Source organism: Lactuca sativa, chromosome 6 (genome assembly GCF_002870075.4).
Source record: "Lactuca sativa cultivar Salinas chromosome 6, Lsat_Salinas_v11, whole genome shotgun sequence".
NCBI lineage: Eukaryota > Viridiplantae > Streptophyta > Magnoliopsida > Asterales > Asteraceae > Lactuca > Lactuca sativa.
The window spans coordinates 34,156,240-34,175,791 of NC_056628.2; the positions used below are offsets into that span (position 1 = coordinate 34,156,240).

Consider the following 19,552-nt stretch of genomic DNA (forward strand, 5'->3'; position numbering starts at 1 on the left):
ATCCTATTTTTAAATATGACTATGTGATATTCTAATTATTCTGTATATTCTAATGTAGAATGTGTAATGTTGTACATATGTTAGTATACAGTTCTATATATTATGTACATTGTAATGTGTTGAAATATGAATATGTATTGATATATGTTTAAGTGTATAACTTTCTTCATATTCTGAAATGAGAATGTCTAATATTTTTCTTATTCTATGAATTTGTAATGTGAATGCATAATATTCTACATATTTAAGTATTATATTCTACATATTTGCACCAGATGAAGGCCTAGCACTTCCGCAAAGTACATTATCTTATTTTAAAATATGAATGTGTGTTATTCTATATTTCTAATTATTCTATAAATTCCAATGTTAAATGTGTAATATTCTAAATATGTTAGTATACAATTCTATATATCCTGCTTATTAGTATGTGTTGAAATGTGAATATGTATTCTTGAATTCTTTGACTATTCCTCCCAATTTGTGATGTACATTACAGTCCATTGCTAAACAGGTTGTGAAGTAAGATCAATAGCTAAATTTTTCATCAAATTGATGTAAGTTCATGAATCTGATACGATTGCTAAATAGGACTTCAAGTGATGATTGATTGCTAAAGATGATCTGAAGTGCTAACCGACTACTGAAATCTTCATCAAGTCAACGTGAGTTCGTGAATTTATGATTTATTTGCAAAAATCTTCATCTTGGCAATCAATTGCAGAAATCGATTTCAATATATAGCTTACAAACTCATCGCCAAATGCAATTGAGTTTTGTTAGTAGAATTGCAAAAAAATTTATTCAAAACCGTTACAAATTATAGGTCGATTGTTGGCATCGATCTCAATTCCAATAATAACTTGAATCGATGTTAATCATGGGCTTGTGAATCGATTCGAACAAAACTCAACTGAATCGATATTATTTGTAGAAATCTTAATCTTGGCAATCATGAATTAATGATTTATTTACATAAATCTTCATCTTGGCGATCGATTTTCTGAAATCTATTTCAATATATGGCTTCCACACATGATCAGATACAATTGAGTTCTGGTAATAGATTTGCTAAAATAATCTTCAAATCGTTGCAAATTCACGATCGGTTGTTGGAATCGATCTTTATTCCAATAGCAACTTGAGTCAATCTCAGTGTGGTTGGCCCATGATAAGAATGTGACATAATTTTGACGTTAATAAGCCTTTTTTGTGAACTTGACTAAACAACCCCTAATTAACTAATGAGGCGCCCTAATCAACCTGAATTATGTTCTGTTGCAAACGCATGATCATTTTTTATCAAAGGCTGAAAATTGGTCCCTTTATCTCACAAAATACATTTGGTCTCAAATGAACCTCTTCCTATATATATATATATATATATATATATATATATATATATATATATATATATATATATATATATATATATATATATATATATATATATAAGTTGAAGTGTTTTTTGTAAGATTCTATATGATTATTTGCAAATAATTCGTTTTGCTTTGATTTTGATGGTTAATAGTGATTAATTGCAATTAATCACATAAAATTATAAAAAATCAACACAAAACGAATTATTTCCAATCCGTACTATTGAAACAAAATAATTCAAATTAATCATTTTTAACCTCCGAAACCAAATAAAAACGAATTATTTCCAATTAATCACATATAATCATACAAAAAACATTTCAATTTTATTTTGAACATATAACCATACAACAATTTGACACATACCCTAATATATTAAAGCTTTTCACTGGTAGAAAACATTTTTCGAACTTAGAGTGGCTAAGAACAAAGAAATCCAAACATAGTACAGAATAAGGGTTTTTTATAGGGGGCACAATATGGGATTAGATCTAATCCGTTTAATAACATAGCCTAAAATGTATGAATTTTAGACTAAGTGGTTATTTAAAAAAAATTAAAAGTGATTATTTAAAAAAATACAATAAAAAAATGGTTAGATTACTCAATTTCCCTATAAAAAATAAACCGTAAAAGAATATATTAAAAATGTTAAAAATGTATTCGATCAAAACATCAAAAAATTTATTCAAACAAAAAAACATTAATCCATGTATTCGAATAAAGCGTCAAGAAATTTAAGAAAATTATTTAAACAAAAAAGTCAAAAAAAAAATTAAGTGAAAAAAATAAAAAAAAAATTAAACATTATATTCGAAAAAACATAAAAAAAAATTAATTCATAAAAATATAAATAAATGAAATATAAAGATAATAAATAATAGACAAATTTACATAAATGGCTCTAATGGCTTAAACAAATTACATAAACGGTCTCTATGAAAGGAATGGTAAATGTGTCATTTCATAAAAGATTTAACTTGAAAATTTAACTTTGTTAGTCAAAAGGATCGTATTTGCAATATTTTGAAACCAGAAAGACCATCTATGCAAATAATTTGCTATAAAGACTAAAGTTGGTCTATTATGTCAACCATAAGGACCATTTATGTAATTTTGTCTTTATTAATTTATTTTTGTTATGATTATTTGCTTATTACTTTCTATATTCTTTTTAATAATTAAAAGAGTACTTGTCGAATAATATTTTTTAGTTCAAGGATTCTAAAAAATCGAACGAATTAATTTTTTGAGTTGTAAATCTTCGGAAAATTGCGTTTAAAGATTTGCGTCTAATTGACTCATAATGTTCAATTTTTTATTTTTATTATTACTTTTTCTTTTTGCAAATATTTTTATGGAAAATATTTCAAGTATGGCGTCAAATAATAGATTGTAGTCTGAGTCCAAAACGCTCTCGGAATTACCATATGATGTGTACAAGTGCTTCAACAGATCGAAATAGTTTACAAAATCAGATAAAATCAGTGTTATATCAGTTAGATTTCTTAAATTATTTGGATCTTTTGCATTCGAAATCCGTTTTGAACGTCCTTTATATTTTCGGGCCCAAGTGAACATGTACTACAAGACTAGAGTGCTTCCTTCGCACATATAATGCTTAATACAAAATTTTAGTTTTTCAAACGTACTATTAGGGTTACAGTTTGATTTTGTGATTTGTTTGAGATTTTCCACAACAAGAAGTGATATATCATTTCATATCTTATTGCAATTCTGATGACGCTATATAATTACCAAAACATGTATTAAAACTCAATACGTCATGTTACAAAGAGGTTTGTGGTGAGCTGACAGTTTATAGATTTAGACCTAAATTCTAGGATGTCATAGGTTCAAATATGAACGAGTTGTGCAACAACTTGAAAACCAAAGGAGAAGCGATCAAGGTGATGAATAAATTCTTCAAGAGGCTTTGCATTTGTTTTACGAGGAAATGGGAAAGATGTTCAAGTTTAATGAGCCTTGGAAATTGTTATCTTCTAGTCCAAGATGGAGAAAATTTGAAACTGAAGTCCTACTAGGAGGAGCACCATCATAAAGAACAGAAACAAGTTCTAGTGGATACACAACTTCTTTGGATGTTCGTGGCGAACTAGATTTAAATGATAACGATGAACTCGATCTAGAAGAAATTACTCGATCGATGGATGGGGACAAAGCAAAAATGAAAGGCAATGAGTCTTCTTCTAATGCAATAGATTTCAGCAACGAAGCAGAACAAATGCAGAGAATGATGGAGACATTTTTTTTGGTACAATCTGAATTTTGGCTTTTGATAAAGAAAAATTATAGATTCAAAAGACCGAGAATCTTTTGGGATAGACCCTCAAACTAGTTTTGAGGATGGGAGAGAAGATCATGAAAAAATATATTCTCTAGATTATTTCATGTTTTTTAAATCATGATTGTTTTTTAATCTAGGTTGTCCTTTTATGTAATTTTTAATTAAAATTTCTTGATTTTTTATGTACTTTTTATTTGAAGTATTTAAGTATTTTAATTAATATTTGTGTTTATTAATCGTTTTTTAATTAATTCTATTTATTTTTTAAATTATAAACTTTAAAATTAAATTATTTTTATTTTTAAAAATAAAAGTGAAATGCGACTACTTTCTAGTTTTTGTAAGTGAAAGATGATTAATGGAATAACATTCAAAGAAAAAGTGATATGCAAAAGGTGAGTACACCTTATGGTCTAAGCCTCAAGTGTGAATATTTATGCATATTATTTTCCATTTAAATAATTAATTGAATTTTTAGCATAATCATCATACTATATTATGTTTTCTATCACCATATAAATTTTGAAACTCAAGGAACTTTCAATTTCAATGTTAATCTAGTTTATCTATTAGTTTAAAATATGTTATTAAATGCAAAAATTATCTTATTATGTTATAATTTAAATATTATGTTAAATCGAAAAACATAAAATCAACTTAAAAAATATATTCAAGTATTATTTTCCAAAATATTTAAAAATGTTTATATATATATATATATATATATATATATATATATATATATATATATATATATATATATATATATATATATATATATATATATATATATATATAACAAGTCAAACTAAATAAAAATTATCAAAAAACTATTTTTGATTATAATTTTTTTTAAATAAGTGGTTTTTAATTAACAGAAAAAATATATTATGTTAGATTGGAATAGTAAATCGAAAAACATGTTTAGTTTTATTAAATAAAAACTATGTATAGATACTATTGAATGATATTATTTTGATAGATGTATATTTTATAATTTGGTTCAAAATAATTACAAGCTTATGTATAGTGTAATATCTTTTAATATGTACATAATTTTTTTAATATATAGTTTTATTTTATGCAATTTGTGAATATTCACCTAGTGATTAATTATATAAAGAAGATGGATATGTTTTTCATATTAATATATTTATAGTAAACTGTTGAATCATCTGTTAACGTATAATTGATTTTAATTTTGTTATATATGTAATCAAAATATCAATTTTGAACAATGAAATAATGGAATCACATTTCCATGGAAATTTCATTTGTATAATTATTGTTACTATTTGATGTATGGTAATATCATAAATTTATATGAAAATGTTAATATAGAGGTCTCAACTCTCAAGTCTCAACACCAAGCGTCCAACGATAGTAGCCTTAAGATGAGTTTGGGTCAAAAACTATTAACTTTGTTATATGGGCCTAGTTTTGTTGGTCTACCAATACTTTTCATCAATTTCTTCAGTTTTTACTTTTATTTAGACTAATTAAATTATTAAATTATTAAATTTACAGAAATGATCCTTCAGATTTAGTAAAAAATTCATTTTTTTTAATTTTACTTTTTTTTTCCTTCATAAACCATCTTTATAATGTCATTTTGTTATAGTTTTGATGCTGTTATTAATTTTAATAGAAGGGCATTAGGTCTACGGTGACTAATTTATTCTTTTTGTCTTTTTTTTTCTCTTCTTTCTATTATTCTTATTTTGTTATTTTTATTATCAATAAATAAAAGACTCACCATAAAAACATAATTTTCATCTTCTACTGCTCTTACCTGATTTCTCTTCTCATCTTCTAACTCTTACATAATTTCTCTAACATTCTTTATCTGATTTCTCCTCTCATATTCTCACGCTTATACCATATTTTAGCCATTACCACTATTGTTTTCATTCGATGTCCATGGTCTTATATTTTTTGGGTATGAATCTCACCATCCTAGAACCAAAGCAAAATATATAATCAAGAATTACCAAGCTTTTTATTTTGAATTTGAAATTTGTGAAGTTTTTTTCTAGGTTTATAGTTTGAATACGAAGAATTGTATATTTATTTGAGCTTTGATTTTCTTCACCCTCAGCATAATGGTGGAAGCTTTGTCATCACGACCATGCATCGATGAAGAATAGTCATCTACCATTATCGTCCATAATAATTCTACGTGCTTAATGCAAACAAAGTGTTATTAACATTACCACAATTCGTAGAATTAGGAGAGATGTTAGGTGTTCAACACAAACTCTCAACCCAATTTCATCTTCCACTAAATCCTCACCCTTGTACAACTAAAATTTCAATTAGGTTTTGTTTTCAAACCAAATAATCTATTACAAAATTGCAAGGCAGCCTCTTTCAAACATAATTAAGGAAACATTGTTATTCCATCTTTCGACCTCTATCCTGTCACGAAAATTTGAACTCTTACCCGGACCAGATATGTAGACTGTCTTGCAACTTGTGAGTCTAAGACCGGTTCAGTCCTCAGGCTTTTTTCAAGACCGGTTTTGGATCGTCCAAAATGTACAAATCTACTGCTCAGAAAGAAATTAGACATGAATTACTCATGTTAAGTAGCAACATGAGGAGGGAATTAATTGGTAAGACAAATCGAATTAATTATATATTTTTAGAATTAATATCAATATTAGTATTTTGAGATATTTTAGTTTGATTAATGTTCGATTGGTTATCAGTTAAAACCAAAACCGATTCATTCATTCTGTTATCAAAAAAGAAAATCTAAACCAGTCGTTCTAATATTGATCCAGTTAATTTGGTTCCGACGGTTATTATGCTTATGTTAACTAGGTGTCTTTCGTAGGACCCACTCAAGCTTGTAAAATTCTAAGCTATGGCTTAGGGTCCCAATTCAAAGGGACCTCATATTGTCCAAACTTAACCTAATATATCTCAAATCTCAATTGTTGAATTAGTCCATTAGTAATTGTCTTATTGTTCGATAGATCACAATCCACAATTTCAATCCGTCATCACAATGAGTGGTAGAGCGAAGCGCATGTGGTAGGAGACAACAATGCAAAGATCTTGATTCTTAAAAACTAAAACGACATTTATCTTCTATTCTTCATTCTCATTTCTTTATTGTTCAAATCATTATTTCTAAATTGTTTCTAGAATTTCATTATCTATTATTTTATTAGGATGAACCGATTAGGGTTAAAGAATAAAGGTTTATAACATTAAGTATACTAAAGTCGAAAGAGCCTCTTATTTTTGGTTTCTTTACAACCCCAAATTAGTTTGAGCGTTATGGTTGGTATGCATTATATAATGAACTTCAATTTTGATTGGTATGCCTTATAGTCTTACGCGTTTACACCTAAATAACATTTCCATTGGTTGAAATATTCAATGTTGTTGCCTCCATTTGCATTTTCAAAATACAATAATGCTTCTTTAATAATAAAAATAAAAAAATTACAAATGTTCATAAAAATTTCAATTAAATTCCAACCAATACCATCTCTATCATGATCATTTGTTCTGCGGCCTCTTCCACAACACTCCAATCCTTCTAAGCATATTACCATCTTTCCTCTTCATAAACTCATCATCATCATCATCATGATCAATCTCTACACTACCAGGTGAACACATGTTCATCCTCTTCCTAGGGCTAAAATGGCCCATCGACCATGCTCTCTCCTCCAACATCCGCCCATTGTTATCACTGCTCTTATCACAAAGCATATCAGTAGCCGCCTCCGCCGCCTTCCGCCATTGACTCATCTGAACTTTCAGCCTTCTCAACTCTTCTTCCATTTCACAGTTGCTCATCTTCACAGCCTCTAATCGTTCAGTCACATTTGCAACTTCATCTTTGTTCTTCTTCATTGCCTCCGTTGAGCTTTTCATTTTCTTGATTTCCAGTTTCAGCATCTCGTTTTCATCGCACTTTTCGCTTAATTCCGTCTCTAAACTCGTCAATTTCGACTTTAAACTCTCGAAATCTTGTTTTGAAGTGTTTCCCACCTCGTTTTCTCGCAAGTTTTTCAGTTTCGCATTCAGATCTTCGTTCTCCTCAAGAATACATTGCAATTCGGTCTCTTTATCCATCAAATTCGCCCTCAACGCATCAACATCTTCTTTCGACTTCCTCAATTCGCCATTAATCTCCCATGCTTGACGAGATTTCAAATTTTCGAGTTCAGCTTTCAAATCAGTAATCTCTTTGGATTCACTTTGTTTCTCTTTTGCATTCATTTCTTCAATAATCGATTCTAACGAACTTACGCGTGCTCTTGATTGCTGTAGCTCCGAAACAATAGCGTTGTAATCATCACTGTTTGTCTTTAATGACTCCATTGTTTTTTTTGCTGTTTCGAGTTGTTGTAAAGTTTCGCTAGCTAAAGTCTGGGCCTTAGACTCTGAACTTCTGGAATCGTCAAGTTGGTTCTTCATTTCCTCCATGATCGAAACCTGTTGAGCCATATTCTCTTTCAAGACACGTATCTCCTCGTCTGCTGATAGGTAATTCGACTTCAAAATTTCCAAAATATGAAAATATTATGGTTAGAAGTGAAAAGAGAGCGATTGCATGAACGTAGTTTACAAAAAATAAGGAGCTTACATGGGTTTCATGGGAAGAAGACAAAGCCAAGAGCTTTTGAGACTCTTCAAGTTTTAAAGTTATGGCTAAAAGCTCTTTCCTCGACTCTTCTGCGTCTAACTTGGCTTGTTTTTTCCATGATTCAGACACAATTAGTTGATCTTTAACAGTTCTTAAAGCATCCTCCAGTTGACTAATTTGTGTTTCAAGTTCGGCAACTCTCCCTTGACGTTTCTTCTGAACATTAAACAATAATATTAGAAAGAAAAAACATATGTAACCTCAACCATACACTCAAGGTTCGCTCTTCCACTTGGGCATTAATGAACATGAAAATATCTTATGTAATGTAACTAAGAACAATTATATACCTACTACTTAGTTTACATTAAACTTATATAAATGCATGTGATAAATATCACATTCTTTATCCACAAAAAAGAGGAAATTTGACTGTAGTCATAGGTTATCTTTGGCAAAGTAGGAGGACGCCGGAAGCTGTAAATTGGAGTTTTTTATTTGTGTAAAACGGTTTAGCAAAAGTATTTTATAACTGTTTAAAAGTGTATAAAACGATATAGAACATAAAAAACTAAAAGTTACTTCCAAAAAAGACTCTGAAAACTGAAGCCCACTGGTCTTTTAGTTGATTAAAGTTAAAGTATAGATGTGTATAGTTAAATTAACTACTATATTTTAAATGTAATTAATAAGAACATCAAATTTTATTTAAGAATATAAAGCTTTTTAATAACTTAAAACATGATAACATATTTAATTAAAACTTAATATTTACATATATATTACAGATGTATTTTTGAAAATCTAAATAAGTTAAAAACCAATAACTTATATTTTGCACATTTGTGTGCTGAAAATGATTGTCAGTCTTAGAAACGATGTTATAGATGTTATTAAGGTCAAAATACTACTTTTGGAAAGCACTTTCAACAATTTTCATACAAATCATTTGTTTGTCACTAAATACCCTCTCCCCCCTCCCCACCCACACACACACACAAACAAACACACACACACAAAAACCCATAAAAAGTTATGAAGTTTTAGTAGTATATATGCTAGAAATTAATATACCTCAGGATCAAGTCCTCTTGGTGATGTGCGATCAAGAGTTTTATTACTTGTTGTTTTTGGTGTTCTAATACTTGTAGAAGAGTTTGCTTCAAGGCCACTTGTCTTGAGTTGTCGAACAACACGACCTGTGGTTTTTTGTCTAGTCTCTAAAGAAACAGATCGAGGAGAGATCTTCCGACCACCTTCAGAGCCTGAAGAGCTCTTCACGCTGTCATCAGTATCAGCCAAAAACCATATAAGCAATTCTAAAACACAAAAAGAGAGGGGAAATATGGACCAAAATAGGAAAGAAAACATGCATAAACTACTTAACTATTCTAACACTTTCAAAACTACAATAACTGAAGTAACTAGCAAAACTGGGTTCAATTATCGATGAAGGACTAAATGAACAATTAAAGGTCATTGAAGAGAGGTATTCGTTTATAGTACCTTGTTTTTGGAGTCTGCATTTGCTATCTTTAATGCCACCCTTTTCGATCCAAGATTCAACCAAAATGGGTGCTTTAAATTTAATTTACGTCAAACTTAAATGCTATCTCACCCACAAAACCTGCAACAATTTCAAGAAAACCACAACGATGAAAGAGAATAAAGAGTGGCTGTAGAGCACCAAGGTCCCTTAACTTTCTTCAGCCATGGGACCAGACTGTCGTTATGACGTCACAAAACTCACACTCTCAGTGAAACAATGAAAACCTGCAAGAAATTCAAGAAACTGCAAGTAATGAGAGAGAGAGAGAGAGAGAGAGAGAGAGAGAGAGAGAGAGAGAGAGAGAGAGAGAGAGAGAATCTAATGTGAAAGATGAAGTAAATGGATGTGATATGGTACTCTGAAACAGGGAAGAGAGTATGTACCATGAATGAATATTAATGACATAAAAACAAAGAAAATTCAAGTTGTGCTGGTGTGTCACATATGCCAACTAATAACAATAATATCATCGAGTCAACTCTCAAACCGAATGCCTTGTATCCATTAGGTGTTAATATATTATTAACAAAACCAAAGATTTATTTGGGAATATAGAGAGAAGGACGTTTAATTAACGTTTTACATAAACCCATAAATTAATGGGGTCAAAAACATAAGCTTTAAAAAGAAGAATATAATAATATAGTACTTGATTAACATGAATACACACCTGCAAAACAGCAATTATTTAGAAGGAACCAGTGGGGATCGATATGAGATTTAATGAAAATAATAATGGAGGATCTGAGTAGCAGTTGAAGCATGTTTGGTGTTCCCCATTATTGTTTTCACGAGCGTCAGGCCAGAAGGAAGGTACATATCAAATTACCTATATCACCCGATATCTTAAATTGGGTAAGGCTTGTTCAAGATGGGCACTTTGGTCATTTCAAAGACTCCGCCATTTTTGTCCGTGATTGAAGTTAGTAGATCGAAGACGTAGACCAGTGTTAGTTTGACTATCCGAAAACAGTTCACATACAGATCTCATGATCAATAAAAAAAGCTAAGTGGTTTACATCTGTAATGATGGATTAACATTATGAAATATTTACCGATCGATCTAAATCTTAAAAACTTGGGAAAGAAGTTAATGGCTTTTTGATGAAGAAGATGACAATTCATGTAAAAGAATTGAAGGTGTGTGTATATAATAATATAAAGATAGATGGATAGAGATGGATACCTGCCAATTATTGCGAGCCATCAAACTCATAACAATGACACAACGAAGCTATAAATTTGTGGGTAAGCTAGCCTAAAGGCTACAAAAGGTCGAGAGGAAAGCCCTATAGTTTAGGGGTATACGGGTATACCTAGAAAGGATGTTTTTCATGAGTTATGTGTGAACTAATGTCACATCAAAGAAAGAAAAAACGTGGCTGTGAATTTTGTGTTTTTCTTATCTTCTTATGAAAATTTTGTTAAAATATATCGAATGGATAGACAGGAGTGAATATCAACAAGAGTAAAGTAGTTTCCACCAAACTGAAACAAAGATTGGATTCAAAACGATGAAATTAATACTTCCACCAAACTTATTGTTTCTTTTACTTGAAGGTTTCGTTTGTCCATGGGAGGTTGCTTAATGCTTACTAATTGAATAATCTTAACAAAACTGAAGATTGAAAACTATGTGAATGTTAGACTCAAATGTTGTTTGGTTTGCAGAGTTTAGAGGAATCTGAATTAATAAATTCCTTTTCCAACACAATATATTGAAACCATAGTCTATCTCATCTTGGTTGGTTTGCACTCAACCAATCCATGTCCAACACAATATTGAAACCACAATGTTGCATTGAAGCAATGTATATAACAAAATTTATTACTCTAAATTCCCCACACACATTCTTAAATTCTCTTATAATGGTCACATGAGTACCATGCATGAGAAATAAAGTCGTCGGCGAAATCTATATGACATGAATGAATAGTTTTTATTCGAATCAAATAATAAATTGTATGCAAAAGTATAGAAAGTCATCACCCAAATCTATATGACATGAATAAATAGTTTGTATGCGAATCAAATAATAAATTAACACGTAGGAAATCCCTAAGAAAATATCTAAAACAACACATACGGTTTCTCAAGCCTTTCATATAATAATTTGTAATGTGAAGGTCCATGTTTTTTTGTTGTTGCACTTTCTGATTCTTCTTTTTAGGACAGTTGGTAGATATGCACATAAACTTGTTTCAAATGAAACAGAAGAAGGACTAGTTGGTATTAATTAATTTGTATAATGTTTTATGTTTCCACACTTAAAACAAGTCACATCATTCTTTGAGAATCCCTATTCTTTCCTTTCTTATCAAATTTTTTCTTCTTGTTCCCATTGTCGTCCGATTTATTATCAATCTTTATCTTGTCACTACTATTCTTTATTTCTCTATCTCTCATGATAAGGTATTTTTCAAACTTTCCTAGTTGTACAAATTGTTAAAAAGTAAAGAAGAGATTTCATCCAACATCCACAATTCTTATATTGTTTAAAGACAAAAAATCAAAGGATTTCATAAACTTACAATATATCTCACTATATACAACACACCTACACTACTCTCAAGATTATACACTCAACCTAATCTAAAAGATTATTGGTTAAAGAGTATATTGATTACAAACCCTAATTTTACAAGGAAGAAGAAGAGTAAAACGAAAGAGAACAATGGTGTGTAAAACAAAAAAATGAGTTTTACAACTGCTTCCTTGAATATATACTCAAGTTATCGGATCAATCCATGGACCACGGAATACCCGATGATCCACGTGTTTTACTTGTTAAGAATGAAGAAAATGAGCCGCAATCCAGTAGAATAACAACTACATACAATTTACCCGTCATACACAATTCCACTTCAAGTTCAACTTAAGTAGAAACCAAGAATACAAAAAAGACAAAAACTACCCTTATATAAAAAAAGTAACAATAAAAATGAAATTGAACATAAAATGTTAAGTTTTCAACATCCCCCTCAATCTCACTTTTCATCAACACCAAAAATATTAGTCAAGCCCATTTTATTTGATAAAATATTATGTTGTTTAACAATTAAAGATTTTGTCAAAATATTAGCATTTTGATCAAAAGAACTGATCTTAACCATTTTTAACACACCATTAGAAAAAATTTCTCTAACAAAATGAAGACCATTTTCAAAATGTTTTGTTCATTCCTAAAAAACTGGATTTAGAGTTAATTTAATTGTAGAATCATTATCACAGAAAAAAAAAAACATGAATTAAATCTTTAATTCCTAATTCAAATAAAATCTTCAAAATCCAAATTATTTCACAAGTAATATACTCGGATTCTGTTGAAGACCTAGAAACATTAGATTGTTTCTTACTCTTCCAAGAAACTAAACAATTATATTAAAATAAACCATATAATCAGTAACATATCTCCTATAGAGATACACTTATCCCAATCGCCATCAACAAAACCTTTCAACTCAAAACCATCCGATTTAACAATTGAAACACCTTTTCCAGGAGCATCTTTTTAAATATCTCAAGTTCTCAACAATCTAAAAACAATTATCAAATGTGACTTCCTAGGTTTATGCATAAATTGACTAAGAACTTGAACAACATAAGAAATGCTTGGTCTATTAATTGTAAGATAAATCAATTTACTAATAAGTTTCCGAAACTCAGTCACATTTAACAAAATATCATAATTTTTAATTGAATCATCAGAATTTACAACTAAATTTGTCTCTAAGAGAGTAGTAATAGGTTTGCATTCAAGCATGTCATGCTCATACAACAACTCAATACAATATTTCATCTAATTTAAACACAAACCATTTTCAATATTAACAACTTCAATTCCCAGAAAATACTTCAATAAACCAATATCTTTTATAATAAGCTGAGTTTTCAAAAAATCTTTAACCTTTTTTAATTCACTTTCATGACTATCAGTTAAGATTACGTCATCAACATAAACAAGCAAAATAATCATATAATTACCATTGTTCTTAATAAACAAAGAATAATCACTCACATTTTGCTTGAAACCAAACAAAAATAAGGAAGAAAAAAAATTCATTCCACTTCCTTGGGGCTTGTTTTAAGCCATACAAGGATTTAACTAACTTACAAACTCCAGTATCATTTTTAGTATAATAACCAAGAGGAAGACTCATATAAACATCTTCAGAAAGTTCACCATAAAGAAAAGCATTATTAATATCTAAATGACATATTATAACGCTCGTATATCTTGCTAAACATTAATAAGATGATATAATAGTTAGTGTCGACAGTTGTAACCTATTTTAAGTAACAATGAAGAATTATGTGAATATTATGTGTTTCATGATTATTCTAATATAATAAAATACGAAAAAGCAGTCGAATCGTCCGTAAATCGTAAAAATAAGTGTGCAAAAACATATATATATATATATATATATATATATATATATATATATATATAGAGAGAGAGAGAGAGAGAGAGAAAGAGAGAGAGAAAGAGAGAGAGAGAGAGAGAGAGAGAGAAAGAGAGTGAGAGAAGTAAGTTCAAATAACAACAGTAAATAGTGTGAGAACGTAAAAATACTAAGTTTATGTTATTATTCTATAATGAATGTTGTATATGTATATTGTTGAAGTAATTCTAATATGAATATTTGTCACACCCCAAAACCAAGAACGACGGAAACGTTCTGGTATCACAACAATGAAAAGTAGTAAACAAGCAACAACATCATCCATTGCATTAATAATATAATTATTATACAAGTGTGTTCTGTCAAATTATAATAGACACTAAAGCATAAATCAAAATGAAAGATGAGTCTTGAACGAGCTCCATCTTCTCTAAACCTTGCATCGGTACCTGTCTATTGATGACCTGAGGATACAAGTAATTTTGAAAGCGAGTATCAGCTTTGAAGCTGGTGAGATCATAAGTATTTTAGTGTCTTAATTTGTATGTAAGAATTTGTATGTATATGAATTGTAAGTATTGAAAATGTATGTAAAACAATTGTAAACGTTTGAAAAACTCTAGAAATCCCTATGATTCCTACTATTATAATAAGGAGTCTTCTACCAAGACTTAACTGATCTATATGCAGCCTTCTACCAAGGCATCTAGTGTTTGTGTGTGTCTCTTGTAAGAGTGTGTATTTTCCCAAATCTGACTATCATTAACCAAAAATATAGTTTCTACATTACCGTGCATCGTGTGAAGGTTCACGGAGTGAATGTAATGGGAAAATGAAATAGTACTATGGTGTATTATCAAATAACTACAACCGTACTAACTACCTTAAATCTATTGTAATTTAAAGTAACATGTGATCGACCTGTATCTTGCTACCGACTCTAGTAAAACGACGATGTAAGACGCTGTAAGAAATGACATTTGGCACCCGTAGACTTGCAAGTCCCACTGTAGCGAACTACAAGGTGTAGGATAGTCAATCTAGTATAGATCTATACGCAAACTCATACGCTCTCCAATTAAGGAGATTCGGGATACAAGAACGGTCGTGGTAGGAAGTACCATGACCCACTCAATGGTTCACATAACTGCATAAATATATATGTAATGAATGTGCTAACTGAAAGTGTAAGCTTTCTCTGTCTAGCCTGTGTGTACTGAAACGCTCTGCGTGTGCTAGATGTAATGTATGTTCTCTCTATCTAGCATGTATAGGAATGTATTGTGTGTACTAGCTGTAATGTATGTTCTCTCTCTATCCAGCAAGTATTGACTCATGAATGAACTGACTCATTGTATGATATCGCGTTCTAGTAATAGTTCTAGTATCATCCTAAACTACCCCTATGGTAGTTTACTAGTAATCTAACTGGTACGTATGGACATGGATGTATACCCTTGCTACCCAAGGGTATTGAATGAACTGGAAGAATCTTTATGACTATATATGTACACATGATATATAATTAATATTTAAACGACCTTCGAACGGGTACCTGATATCCCACCAGACCACATCTCAAGCGCGAAAAGGAAATATGGTGGATAGCCTTCCTAAGTCTTTTAAACATTCCTTATATAAATATACATATATAGGCATGCAATTTATAATATAAAATCATAAAGTAAGTTTTGTAAAACCTTTGAACATAATTATTATCTAAGAAAAGATTGGCTTGTTGTCAATCTAGAAAACGGTTTGAAGGCATGGGCTTGATAAAACAGTTTAGTATAAAGAACATTTGTTTGAAACACAATTGTAAATGAGTTTGAAATGAAACATACGAAGTAAAATGTACAGTGTAATAAGGAGTTTTAAACACGTAAAGTGTTTATGAAAAACATTTGAAGTATATTGTTTGGTAAAACGGCTAATGAGTAGCCAATCATTTGAATGCTGCTTACTAATCACATGTGATTGATATAGCAACTAGCATGATTCTAGTTGTATCCCCCCCCATAAAACATTTAAAACGTTGATTAAGGGGTATGAACTCACCTGTTGTGGGTGATACGGATGAACTGATGAGGTAGGACTGCTAGGTGTCAAGTGAAGACTTTAGACACACACACAATGGTCCTAATTACATATGAAGACATATGTATATAAACAATTAGTGATTATAACACTAATTAAACATGTATAAACATCCTAATGCGAGGAAAACACTTTTGGTCAAGTGCTAGGAGGCTAATGGGTTGCGACAAAGGAGTGCAAGACCTCTTATGAGAGTTTATGGTCAAAAGACCATATGTGTTGGAGTTTACGGACCAGGGGAGTAAACTCCTGGCCGTAAACTCTCAATAGGGTCCCTAAATAAAGCTTAGAATTATTACAACTTAAGTGGTGAAGTGCTTCTAGGCTTAAACAAGTGTTTGGGCTTCTTTTTAACTCCATTTAGGAGTTCACGGCCTTGGGACAACTCCCCCATGAGTTTACGGCTGTAAATTCATGGTAAGGAGTACCAGTTGATGTTTTGAGGTTCCTAACTCATTGGTGATTTGTTCTATGATAAGTTCTAGCCATGTGGAAGCATTAGGGGCACAATATCACCTCTTTATAGAGTTTACGGCCTAAGGACCAATCCTTATGAGCTTACGGCCGTAAATTCTATAGGAACATGGTTCCTTGGATGCTTAAGGTCCTTAACACTTCAAGGGTATGATCTATGTTGGATTCTAGTCATAAGGAAGGAGTTAGGGTGTCATTTGTCCCATTTATAGGGGTTTACGGCGCAAGAACTTGTCTTGGCCGTAAACTCCTTTATCCTTGTGATTCCTTACGTTTTCTAGGCTATAAACACTTTAGGGTACGTGTCTAAATTAGTCTCTTGGCTTAAGGAAGTTTTTTAAGGCATTTTGGCACCTAAACATGGAGTTCACGGCCCAAGAACTTCCTTGGCCGTGAACTCACTTTCACCCTTTGTTTCTAATTGATTGGGCACTCTTTTGGCCCTTAAAAAGGAGTTTACTCTCCAAGTGTTCTTGGGCGGTAAAATCACAGATCTTGGTGTTTTGGCATGATTTTGATGTTTCTAAACACAATCTAAGCTATATAATACAACTAGATAGAAGTACTCACGATTTAGGATAAAAACCCGAAGATCCGTGAGAGAGAATTTGACTTTTCTCTAGTTGGAAATGTAACTAATGAAAGAATATGGTTCAGATTTCTATATATAGTCCTGAGATTTTTGGCAGAAAATATTTTATTCTCGGAATGAACTCTAATATCCTAGAGTATTGGAATAACAATGTTGCACAAAACCCTAGTGCATCCACTCTCCTGATATCTCCTTAAGTGCTAATCCTGAAATACTCAAACTTATACCCAAAGTTTGGAATTTTACTGAAACTGTTCTAACTTCTATTGGCTTGATATGGTTTGTTCAGAATGGAAATTTCGGGTTGTCACAATATTAACGTTTGATTATTCATATATTCATTAGAATGTTATTATTGTATTATAAATTTATGTAGTTGTATTTTTGTAGTGAATTATAATTTTAGTTTTAACATGTGACTATTCATTTATTCATTGTTGAATAACGACATTAAGTTGTGGATATAAAATTCATTACAGAATAATAAAATAAAAATATTGTATTTACGTTATTACACTATTTACTGTTTTTATTTAAACTATCCCCTATATATATATATATATATATATATATATATATATACACACACACACACACATAAAGTACATGTCGTTCCGATCCCGAAAATATAAATCTCGTAGAAATCCGACTCCATATGAATTAGATATGATTTTTATAAAATATAAAAATTAGTCGCGCATAAGGAATATGTGATGTAAAAAGTTACAAAGAGAATTGTTGACTTTTAGTTAAAGCCACCAAAAAGAAAATCGTAGTAATCTTTAAAATATGAATTTTGAGAAAAAAAAATGACAAAAACGGAGTCCGTACTAGAGAGTTATGATTTTAGCAAAATCATTTAATTATATAAAAATATGCACAAAAAATAAGTCAAAATTAGTCGACGGAGTCTAAACAAAAGTTATAAATCTCATCGATATCTACACGTTGATATAAAGAACGTTAAAAACAAAGTTCGTATGAACAAGTTATAATTTATAATAGTGTATTTACATATTAAAATAAAGTATAAATCATATATATATATATATATATATATATATATATATATATATATATATATATATATATATATAAGGTGCATTTGATCGTTTAAATAACTATGAGGTCGTTTAAGTAACTATAAAGGATAGTTTTTGAAAATTCGATTACTATAAATATGAGGCTCTAAGCTCTCATATTTTTTGCACTATTCTCTTGATTCAAGACTTTCTCTTTTTATCCCTGAACATTTCGGTCCCTCGTGATTCGACTTCTATTTCTGTAGTTTTAGTATAGTAAAGTGAGCGTTGAAGCGCTACAATAATCTTTTTAGAAAAAAGATTTTGTGTCAAAGTTCTACCCGCGCAAAGTCTGGTTTCTCGCTAAACTACATGTATGTAGAGTTATGCTTACCGTGTTTTAAGTATAACTTGTGTTTAAGTTCATTATTGTTATTATGAACCTATAAACAAGATTTATCGGTAATTCTAATTCGTTATATATATTGATTGATGTACTTACAGGAGAGGTGTCTAGAATTGTCATGTTGGCTTGGTTGTTGGATTTTAGAAAAGCTATACGCCGAAATGATCCTACCTCCTAACTGTCCTGCCTAACTGATCCATTTGCTTTTCCCAGATCTGAAGTTTAGTCTCTAAACATTAAAAAATTTACAGATGGTCCCTGTGATTTCAAAACTTTTGATGTTTGATCGATTAAACTAACTCCGTTAGCTTTTGACCATTAACTAGTATTTGATTATTATATTCGGAGGCATTTTCGTCATTTCCTTACCACATGGACCATTTATGATGTTTTTTATTTTATATATATATATATATATATATATATATATATATATATATATATATATGTGTGTGTGTGTGTGTGTGTGTATATATATATATATATATATATATATATATATATATATATATATATATATAGGGAAAGGTTATATGGAAAATGAATGATTAGGGCAACACATATTTGAACCAATGAAAACATAACAACACAAATAACTTCCACAATACATTACTTGTGGTTAAAGAAATGGACACGTGTCATTTGATTATTGGTTCCAGCATATGTTGCCATAGTTATTATTTTCCATAGAACTCATTTCTCTCTCTC

At 30.3% G+C, this 19,552-nt stretch overlaps 1 protein-coding gene across 4 annotated transcripts; it reads right to left on the reverse strand.

Annotated features, from left to right (window-relative positions):
- Positions 1-7,039: 7,039 nt before the first annotated feature.
- LOC111897325 (interactor of constitutive active ROPs 2, chloroplastic) lies at positions 7,040-11,182 on the reverse strand. Of its 4 annotated transcripts, none has more exons than XM_042895688.2 (5): positions 11,033-11,182; positions 9,804-10,070; positions 9,372-9,579; positions 8,298-8,513; positions 7,040-8,206 (listed from the first exon to the last, which is right to left on the reverse strand). In XM_042895688.2, the coding sequence occupies exons 2-5, from the start codon at positions 9,821-9,823 to the stop codon at positions 7,202-7,204; spliced, it is 1,449 nt and encodes a 482-aa protein (XP_042751622.1). In that variant the 5' UTR covers positions 9,824-10,070; positions 11,033-11,182; the 3' UTR covers positions 7,040-7,201. The 4 variants fall into 4 exon arrangements, with proteins under 4 accessions (XP_042751622.1, XP_023749047.1, XP_042751623.1 ...); XM_023893279.3 differs by lacking the exon at positions 11,033-11,182 and adding an exon at positions 10,517-10,653; XM_042895689.2 differs by lacking the exon at positions 11,033-11,182 and adding an exon at positions 10,230-10,248.
- Between the last annotated feature and the right edge of the window lie 8,370 nt (positions 11,183-19,552).